General features: G+C 40.4%; 1 protein-coding gene across 1 annotated transcript in view; it reads left to right on the forward strand.

Annotated features, from left to right (window-relative positions):
- KRT23 (keratin 23) overlaps positions 1-10664 on the forward strand; it is a 13142-nt gene that overhangs the window by 2153 nt on the left and 325 nt on the right. The window contains exons 2-8 of the mRNA XM_015599101.1: positions 2808-2890; positions 3579-3735; positions 4801-4962; positions 5066-5188; positions 8064-8284; positions 9233-9264; positions 9812-9921. Coding sequence (XP_015454587.1) covers positions 2808-2890; positions 3579-3735; positions 4801-4962; positions 5066-5188; positions 8064-8284; positions 9233-9264; positions 9812-9921 — 888 coding nt within the window. The remainder of the gene's footprint in view (positions 1-2807; positions 2891-3578; positions 3736-4800; positions 4963-5065; positions 5189-8063; positions 8285-9232; positions 9265-9811; positions 9922-10664) is intronic.

The following is a 10664-nucleotide window of genomic DNA, read 5'->3' on the forward strand; positions in this document are numbered from 1 at the left end:
TCTTTCCTGGATTTCTTATTTCAGTTGTTACATTTTTCTCTGTACTTGAAGAAAACAACTTTTTGAAGTTCAGGTTGTCTGACTTTCCCAATCTCCCCAGTTTGCAGGTGAGAAAACAGAGGCCTAAAAAAGGTCCCACAACTATTCAAGGATGACCCCTTCCCAGGCCTTCATGAAGCATTCTGAGTAGACACAGCCCCCACTTTAGGGATAGTAAATGTTACTCAAAAAGTCTCTAAGAAGTTGAGTTCGAAATTAACCCACTCCTTTGAAACACAGAGTTGGACAGAGAGGGATATTAGAATATTAGAATAGCTCATAATAATACTATATTTGGCATTTTGGTTTACAGTAAAAAAAAATTCTGTTTTCCTCTCCCTAGTAGATCACACAGCCTGGAGCAATGGCGCTGCACTAACACATCAACTAGATTCTTTTAAAAGAATAACGCAGGCCCTGGGGAGATTCCAGGTGATTAATTATAACACACCATGCAAAACCCATGCCTCACATATCATTTCACAATCCATCCTCATCCGTTCATTACTGCAAAAGATGTCTCAGAAATATTGGCTGTATCATAACATTGTATCAGGTAACCCGAAGAGTGTGGGAAGTAGCTTCAGTTTTTAAATGTGCTCTATATCAAGTGCATTTCAGAACTCACCACTCACATACTATGAGAATGCTGGCTGGGGAAATCAGACTCTTGATGGGGATGCATTATCAGTCTAACTCGGGAAAGCCAAATAAGCCCACAGGTGATATTTTTGATGTTCTCAATTCTGTGGAGCATATAGCGCATGGTTTCTCTGGGTATCAGACAACACTTTGGTGCACAACTAAGGCAAACCCTAAGTTGTACTACTTTTTATTTCCCATAAGCTTAGAAATGCAAACAACGAAGAGCCAGTTGGGAAAAGCATTTGGTAAGAGAGTCCCTAAGAAGCACCACAGAGGAAAGACAAAGAAAGAGCTACAGAATCCTTTTTTAGAGCAAAGGACGGAGCCAGAGTACCATTTGGAATCCACCACAAAAAGAAAAAAGTTGGGCAGGGGCAGCCAGCCTGGCTATCTCCCACCACGGACAAAGTTTGAGAGTGCATCTCAACATATAAATCCTGAAATTTATTCAATGCAGGCTCTAGTTACAAAAGTGCTAGATTTTAAAGAAGAAAATTAGGCAATTCACATTTTTCTGAACTAATTTAGTTTCAACCAATTTTTTAGAATGTCTCCAGTATGCCCGGAATATGCTAAGTATTTTACAACATTCTTTTATTTTATCTCTTCTAATCTAATTCTCATACCTCTTTGAGAAATGGCTATTTTTATTGCCATTTTGTGGATGAAGAAACTGACACTCAGTAAGGTCACCCAGCTAGTGGATGCTGGAGCAGGGTCCCAGGCCCTGCTCTTTGAGTACAGACCCAGTGGTATCACCACCTCTGAATCCTGCTATTGTGCATTCATGATACCAAATTCCATGGAATCAGTGGAGCTTTGAATAGGAACAGATTTTTCAAAGGTACCTTTGTATTGAGGTATATCTTTGTCCTATGAAAATCTTTTCTAAATAAAGGAATTATCTGTATAAATACAATGGGAATGTCACAGGATTCTCTGGTTCTAACTAAGTTACAGAATTTTGGAGCTGGGACCTCTCAGTCACTTGTCTCTAGTACAAACCCCTTATTTAACAGATGATGAAATTGAAGCCCAGGGAGGAGAGAGACTGACCCAAATTCACATCGATGGGTGCAACAGGAAGTAAAAGGAAAATCTCCCAGTTTCTCGTTCAGCACAATACTTGGCACAAAAGTATTATTATACTGGTGATATTGAGACATCTTCCACACAATTTTCCTGAAGACAGTGACATACATCAAATGTGTACTCTGATAACAACCACCTAGAAGTATTTACAAATCATATATGTACACATAATTGCTCAGGTAGACACTTTCAATAATATTTTTCTTTTTAAAGTAAAGATATCTAGTGAAAGTCTTTAATTAGAGACTTTAACACAGTTAAAGTTTATTAAGCTGCTTCATTAGATGGTAAAGAATTATTTCAGTTAATATTTTAATAGCCACAATTGGGGCACACTCATCATGGAATAATTTACAAACACAAACACATTATAAGTTATGTATATATGACTATAGTCACTTTGGGAAAAAAATAATTATGGTATGAGGTGACTATTAAAAAATATATTTTACATTGTTTAAATGTACTATAAAATTCATTTAAAATTAGTTGGACAAACCAATATCAGTGCTACTTTGCTCAGTATCACTAATCAGAAACATGAATGGTATCACAAGGAAGAACTGTGTTCATCCAAAATAATTATTGCACTTTCGGGGAACCAAACTAATGTGCTCAATAAGAAAAGGATCAGAACCTAAACCACTTTTAACATCTTCAGATGCAGACGAGCTTAAGCAAAACACTAAGATATGTTCATAATACTAGAAAGTTAGAAGGCATTTTGAACAATCACACTCCTTCCTCTTCCTGTAACAACATTCTTTCATCATTTGCATCAGTCCGAGCCTATCAAAACTCCATGTAAAAAAAGACAGTGCAGACCACATCCTTATTATAAATACATTCTTACGTTTTCTGCCTAGTAAGTGCTCAGTAAATACTTGCTGATTTGATTATTCATTGTTCCCTTGCCAGAAAAAGAAGTCACCTTTGCTAACAAGTCATATACCCAGGGGACTAGAGGGCAGAAATGAAACTTTCCTGTGAAGTGTGTCCCACTGAATTGACTCTTGGTTCCTGTTTTACAGATAGTGGATGGTAAGCTGACAAATGCCCAGATCATTCTTCTCATTGACAACGCAAGGATGGCAGTGGATGACTTCAGCCTCAAGTAAGTTCCTTCTTCACAGTGTCGTGGGGTATGTTTGAGGGGATGGGAGGGTGTTTTGTTTTGTTTTGTTTTGTTTCGGTTACTCTTGTTTTTGTTTCTGTTTTTCAGAAGAAAAACTTATCTCACATTATCCACATGTAAAAATCTTACTAAAATATAATTAAAAGGCATAACAAGAATAAATACTTAAACAAACCAGATATAAAACACACTTTTTGGTGTGAAGAACTTCGAATATGAACCAAGCATTACATGATGTTAAAAAGTTATTGTTAATTTTTTAGGTGTGATAATGTTATTATGCTTGTTTTTTTTTAATGTCTTTTTCTTAAAAGATGCATTCAAACACTATTTAGGGATAAAATGCCATAATGTCCCTAATTTACTTTAAAATACAAAATGGAATAGAGATGAAGCAACTATGGCAAAATGTTAATGGTTTCTAAATCTAGGTGATGTGCATATGACTGGTTATTATTTTATTCTTTCTAATTAAAAAAAAAATAACATTGAGTCACCATCATAGAAAAAAATGTGTGAAACAGATATACAAAGAACACGTAGCGTGGATTAATTTGCTCCCATTAAACCTAAAAAGTAGGAAAGTCACCTCTAAACTAAGGTGAATCCTCACAAAGACCTCAGCCTTCCAACAATAGGTATGCTCTTCCCTTTCTTCTAATCAAAGGTATGAAAATGAACACTCCCTCAAGAAAGACTTGGAAATTGAAGTTGAGGGTCTCCGAAAGACCTTGGATGACCTAACCATTATCACAACAGACCTGGAGCAGGAGGTAGAAGGGATGAGGAAAGAGCTCATCCTCATGAAGAAGCGCCATGAGAAGGTAGGGCGCCCCAGGAGTCACCAGCACAGCTCCGAATTTGCACATTTTAGGTGATTCAATAACCATAGAAGAAACCACCATCTCTATGACAGTCCCATTGTCCTTCAGTCTAAATAATCATAAGCAACCATATACACATCTCATTTTTCCAAGTCCAAGGTTATCTACTCAAATGCCAGATACAAGAGCCAAAACACAATCGCAATGAACAATAGATCAGACAATGGTTTTAATGCAATATGTTTACCTAGGTTTTTTTGTTGATATGATACTGTAAAAATAAATGTGTGAGACCAAACTTCCTTCCTTGACCCAGTGTGCAGAAAATTGAGGGACAAAAGAATAAAGAGAATCTGCCACTGGCCAAGGTAAATATGACTAGTGGCAAAAATTAAGAATCTTAATTTACAGAAACATTTAACCGACTTGCAAACAATTACCATCCATCTAAAGTCTCTGAGACTTTGATAAAATGATGGAAACACAATCCCTATTTTACGCAAACAATATTGCTTATAAACATCAAAGAGCCTCCCTACAGCTGAACAGCTGGTTAGACAATGACCATTAATTAAACCTTTCTTTTGGTTTCTTTGTTTTCACAATATCCTATGGGCATTGGTCTTACAGAGTCCTAAAGCACTGATGAAATCTTAAAAGCCTCTATGCCTTTTGGCTTTGGGTTATTGAACTGCTTCCCAAAAGCTTTGATCTATAATCTAAAATGCTCTACTGCTTATCTGTGTCATCGCTTCACCCAAGAACCTTTGCCGAGTACGTCACACACTATGTAGGCATAATTCTTGCTGAAACATTTTCAATCAGTCGGTAATCATAAAAGCCAGTTTATTACCTGTCTGGTGCTTTATTTTATGAAAATATAAGGGGGGAAAATCATATAATGTTTTGTCATCAATAAGTAATAATTGAGAAGCCAAATCAAACCAGTGCAAGAGTAGCAACCACATAAGATGAATTTTTAAAAGATCCATTTACCGCTGCCAATCAACACACCTCTTTCTGACTGTCGCAGCCAATTCATTTTCTTTCTCTGTTATTATGCAGGAAATGGAGGAACGTCATGTGCCAAATGACTGCATGGTCGATGTGAAGGTGGATACAACGCCAGGGGAAGATCTGATTAAGGTCCTGGAGGATATGAGGCAGGAATACGAGTTTATGATAAAGAAGAAGCACCAAGATTTGGATGCTTGGTATAAAGAGCAGGTAAAAGAAAGGTGCCCAAACTTCCCAAAGGTTCCATTTCCATTGGTCCGATGCCAATGTCTCTGCTCTTTGCTTGGTCTCACAGTCAGCAGCCATGGCCCAGGAGACGGCCATGGCCCAGGAAGCAGCCAGTCCAACAGCTCTGCAGAGCAGCCAAAGTAACATCCATGAGTTGAAGCGCACTTTCCAGGCCCTGGAGATTGATCTACAGGCACAGTGCAACAAGGTGAGTCTGAGTTAGGAAAGTCCTGAGTCGGGTACCACCTCTTCCACAAAGCCTTCCTTGTTCTCTGTCTCTCTGTTTCTCTGTCTCTTTCTGTTTCTGTCTCTCTCTATCTCTCTTTATCTCTCTCTCTCTCTGGCTCAACTCCATTGGGACATCTCTCACTTCCCACTTTCCATCCAAATTGTTCTTGATGAGAATGAAAGTAACAGCTATCACTTGTTGAGTGTCCACATTGTGCCAGGTGGTGTGCTAAGGAGTTCATTATATCAAATGTCATCAACCCTCACATTAACCTTTCCAGGTAAGTCTTAGTGTCCCCACTTTAGAGATGAGGAAACCAAAGCTCCAAACAGTTAAGTAAACTGGCCAAGGTCGCACAGCTAAGTGGCCAGTGGTAAAGCCACGTGGTATCTGTGGGTGGGGCAGACTCCCATAATCTCAGTAAAGGCTCTTCCCACTTACAACCAAGCTGTTCCCCCAAAACCTAATAAAGAGAAATTCCGGTGCCAACATAAATTGGTGGCAAATCCAGGCCTGGCTGACTCCAAAGTACTGCTCAATTCATTATGAATGTCTTCTTACCCAGAAAAGTGTAAATTCTTGTGTCATAGTCATTTCTATAATCTTCAAGGTTTTTAGTAAAATGCTATGTATAAGTGTCATAAGCACTCAAAATTCATTAAGTCCATCATTACCTTCTAATCATTCATCAATATCGTCCCTGAGTGCTCCTCTGCCCTTGAACTTGGGGAAAAATTATTAGCTCGTTTTGTTGCAGACACACATGATAAATGACTGTTATGTTTTAGAAATCGGTAATGGTGAAAAGACATTTGAAATTTGCACTGTCAGGATGATAATGCACACAGAAGTAATTACAGTGTTTTGCAGCTTTCAAAACATTTTAATAGACAGTATTCCACAACAAGCCTGCAAGGTCAACAAGGCATTCACACCCGTTTTCATGCCTCCTACTATCTGACACTATTCTAAGCCCTGCTAATTCGATAATAAAGGATTTTATATTCTAGCAGGGATGACAGACAATAAATCATCAAAATATATGATATATTAGATGGAGAAAAGTATACAAAGAAATGAGGCATGAGAGATAGGTAAGGCATACCACAGTAAAGTGCCACCGTTTTAAACAAAGTGGTCAGGAAAAGTTTTACTGTTAAGGTGACCGTTGAACAAAAATCTAAATTTGGTAAGAAGGTGCATTATGTGGTTATGGGGAGGGGGGGTGGTTTCCAGGTGGAGGGAACAGCAAATGCAAAAGCTGTGAGGCACAGGTGTGTCCAATAGGTTGGAAGAACAGCAGGGAAGCCAATGTGGCTGCAGTGGGTGAAGGGAAGGAAAACAAAGGAAGAGGAGGGGACGAGGGGAGGAGAGGGAGGAGAGGAAGGAGAGGGAGGAGAGGGAGGAGAGGGAGGAGAGGGAGGAGAGGGAGGAGAGGGAGGAGAGGGAGGAGAGGACATGGGGTAACAGTGGAGCCTGTCTGTATAGCCTTGACCCTTGGAGGGAGGTCAAGAGGAATTTGAAACAGCAGGTATCGACAACTCTTGGAGGAACTTTACTGCAGGTGAAGGAGAGGGGATAAACTGGATGATAGCTGAAAGGAGATATGGGTTCAAGAAAGAAAATTTTTAAGAAATTATTCTATTTGAAAGCAGGCGAGAATAACCTAGTAGAGAGAACACTGGTGAAGCAAGGAGGTGAGCAATTATGAAGATGACTAGAGCACAGACAGCTCATACACAGCAGGAGGGAAGTGAGTACCTGGACGCAGATCCCAGTATGTGGGAGAAGTGATGGTGGGAGCTTGGGGGAGTCCTCTCCTAATCGCTTCCATTTCCTCAGTGATTTATGAAGCAAAGCTGCGGGCTGAGAGAAAGAATGAGGAGAAGGGAGCTTTAAGGACAGAAGAGAAGGTATGAAATAGCCCTCTGGGCGAACAGGAGAGTGACTAGACCAGGGACATGTGGTTTAATGGCCAGGCAGCCGTAAAGGCCCCCGGAGGGTTAGCAGCCATGATAAAGCGAGAGCAGCCACCCAGCACTGCTGTGAGTTCTTTAAAGTTAAAGATACGTGCTTTATGAAGCAGGCGGTAAATCCAAACGTAATGGGGACTTGACCTGAGCTCTCTGTATCCTAGCCCAGCAACTTCACTTTGCAACTTCCAGAATCTCCTCAGTAATGACAATTTGTTACCACGGTCATAATGAAAAAGCACTGCTTGTAACTAGGATTACCAGATGACCAAATTAAAAGAGACACCCAGTTAAATTTGAACTTCAGATAAACAGTATTTTTAGCATAAGTATGTCTCATATGCAATGTTAGGGCAATATTTGGGATGTACTTGTACTAAAACATTACTCGTTGTGTTTCTGAAATTCAAATTTAATAAGTGCCTCTATTTTATCTGGCATCGCTACTTGAGACCCTTCTCTGAAGACACAATGAGACAGCAGTCTCAGGTGCTGTTTCCCTCTAGGAGCTTTCAGTCTGGCCAGAGACAAATGTCAGCATAAGGAGGTAAGGAACAGATCAGGGCAGGCAGCATATGTCCAATCCCGAACGAGGAGCACAAACAATAAACACCACAGGAGAACAGCAGAGTTGCCAAAGTGAACCCTGACACAAAGGTCTTATGCCCAAAAAATGGACTTCAAAAGTCCAGACACTGCTCAACTCCTGACTGCCCACGCCCAAACCTATAAGTCAGCCCACTTCTCATCTTTGCATCCCCAGAAGCCATCAAGACACCCAGAAGAGTCATCAGCATATTCTAATTACTCGACAAGCACACATTATTCAATCGATCAAGGTCTCGGTCGGTTAATGTTAGAAATGTCATTTCCTCTTTCAGAAATCTGCTTTAGAAAACATGTTATCAGAGACCGAGTCTCGGTACTCCTGCCAGCTCCAGGACATGCAACGGATCCTCTCCCACTATGAGGAGGAACTGACGCAGCTCCGCCATGACCTGGAGCGTCAGAACAGCGAATACAAGGTCCTTCTGGGCATCAAAACCCACCTAGAGAAGGAAATCGCCACCTACCGCCAGCTCCTTGATGGGGAGAAGGAAGGGTGAGGCAAAGGCTGGCGGGGCGGAGGGTGAAAGGGGCATCAGCTCTCGTGCGTGCATTCACGCACCTTGCGGTTCCCTTAATCGTCACGCTAGAGCAAAAAGGTTTATGGTGAATTTCTCCCAAAGATACTTAGATCAGGCTGTACTTCATTGGGCACCAAGTGTGAGTTAGGTATTATTCACGGGACACTGAGATTTGATGTCAACGGCTAAAATTAATATATTGAAGTCTTAAGAAACACTAAGAAGGTTTACTAGTGTTTCTCAGTGGGAATGCACACAATTTTGGCTCAAAAAAAAAAAAAAAAAACAGCTAAAATTAATATATTAAAGTCTTAAGAAACACTAAGAAAGTTTACCTCTAGTGTTTCTCAGTGGGAATGCACACAATTTGGGCTCAAAAAAAAAAAAAAAGGTTGAGGGAATATTTTAGCCTAACAGCAGGAAAAGATTCATAAGAGACTGAGAGGTATCTAGATTTCCAATCTGATACTTCTGACCACCGTGGGAAATGACAAATGCTGTCCACAAAAAGGGTGCATACATTCTATGACCTAGGAAAAAGGGTTAGAAGTTTACTTTTAAAATACATAAATAATTATAGTCTCAAACTGCGAACAATCTGAGAAGCCTGGGGCGTTCCGGACTCCAGATCCATACCCTAGAAAGGATCCCGGTGGGGGCAAAGCCTGCAGGTGGCTGGAAGGATGGAGGTGGTCCGGGAGACTTCCCCTGACCCCAGGGTGAGCAGGAGGCAGTACTCACTGCCCTCTGGGTGCAGGAAGTTCTCTCACGAACTCGTGACCTTGAAACTACAGAGCTCAGACAATTATTCTCATTAAAGAGCTACAGATTTACAAGCAGGCAAAGGAAGTTAGTTCATCTTGAGAAGTTTTTATGATTGTCGCTAATACTAAAATGAGCTTCAACCTTTATCACTTTTATAGGACAATGGAGGAATCTAAGCTGAGTATAAAAGGTAAAAAACATTTCTTTCCTTGTTTGAATCTACTTTTTAAAAATAATCAGCATATTTATCCATTCTGTAGTATTAGTGTACTCCCAAAATGTGCTGTGTTCAATTTTTCTTTCACTCTCAAGTGGCCAGGAATTTTGAATTAACTTAGCAAATTTGATAATACACAACAAAGTGAGCTCTCATTATTATCCTCAACAATATATATGAAAGCTCTTTGTAAGCAGTAGAAAAAAATAATCATTATAATATAGCTATCAAATAATGGAGTCTGTTTATTAAACTCCTAGGAAATTACAAGGAAATGGTTTCGCATAAGTTCCCAAACTATATTCTGTTGAACACTAGTGTCCCATGAGATTCCGATTGTGTATTATGAATGATGTGTTCTTTGGCCGGATACAGTTGGGAATACTATGTGCCCTGATCCTCTGCATGAAGAGGCACGTTGTGTTTGGTATGTTAAAGCTAAAACAAGTGCTGGTTGGGGAAGAAAAGGAACAAGAAAGAGAAAGAAACAATAGCAAAAGTTCTACTTTGTTTAACCCAGCGTTCCCGAATATCTTTGACCTGGGAACTCTATTTTCTCAGATTACCTTTAACATCTCACAAAAAAAGCCCCAAGAAACCAATCCGGGACAAGTAGCACTTTTCGGATTAGTTTGTGGTAAAAATGTCCTAAAGTATTAGAGATTCGGAGAATCAGAGTTCAAGTTACTATCACAAAACAGCTGGGCTAACTGCTATCCTCTGCAAGACCCTAACAGATGCTCCTTCGGCCTCTCCTTACCCATGCTCAGGGATGGGGGACCCATTCCTTGATGGGGGTAGCCCAATCTACTGTTGCAGAGGTTTGATTTTAACAAAGTTCCTCCTGTCTCTGTTAATTGTTCCAATTCTTCCCTCTGATGTAGAATCAATTTATTGATGTTTCAACAAAGCACTTGTTCGAGTAAATCATATCTTTAAAAGCTGTGACCATGACAAACATCCCTGGCTTCTCAACTACCCTTCACATGGCGTGCTTTCTAGGTCTTAAAATGAAGTGCCCAGAATGGCACTTAGTGCTTTGTAAGCTCACAGAATCTGTGATGCAAGTGCTATAAAGCCTGCATAAGCACAAAGGACTCCGCAAGTGCCGGTCGTCAGAGACTAGACTCAGCTTCAGGCATGCCTAGGATGAAGGTCTGGACCTCTAGAAGGACACTGTTCAGACACTCATTTCCTAGAGAGTGAGAGGAACGACCTTCCTTGGTGAGATCCCCTTTCATTCCAGCAGAGATCGCCATATTGCTTAGCGATCATTCTGAAAGACACAGAGAGCCTTCAGGGGCTGAGAGCAGGGGACTGAAAATAGTACAGTTCTGATGGTGGGGACCGCATGGCAGTGACCTCTTCATTGC

Source organism: Pteropus alecto, unplaced genomic scaffold, assembly GCF_000325575.1.
Source record: "Pteropus alecto unplaced genomic scaffold, ASM32557v1 scaffold98, whole genome shotgun sequence".
Classification (NCBI taxonomy): domain Eukaryota; kingdom Metazoa; phylum Chordata; class Mammalia; order Chiroptera; family Pteropodidae; genus Pteropus; species Pteropus alecto.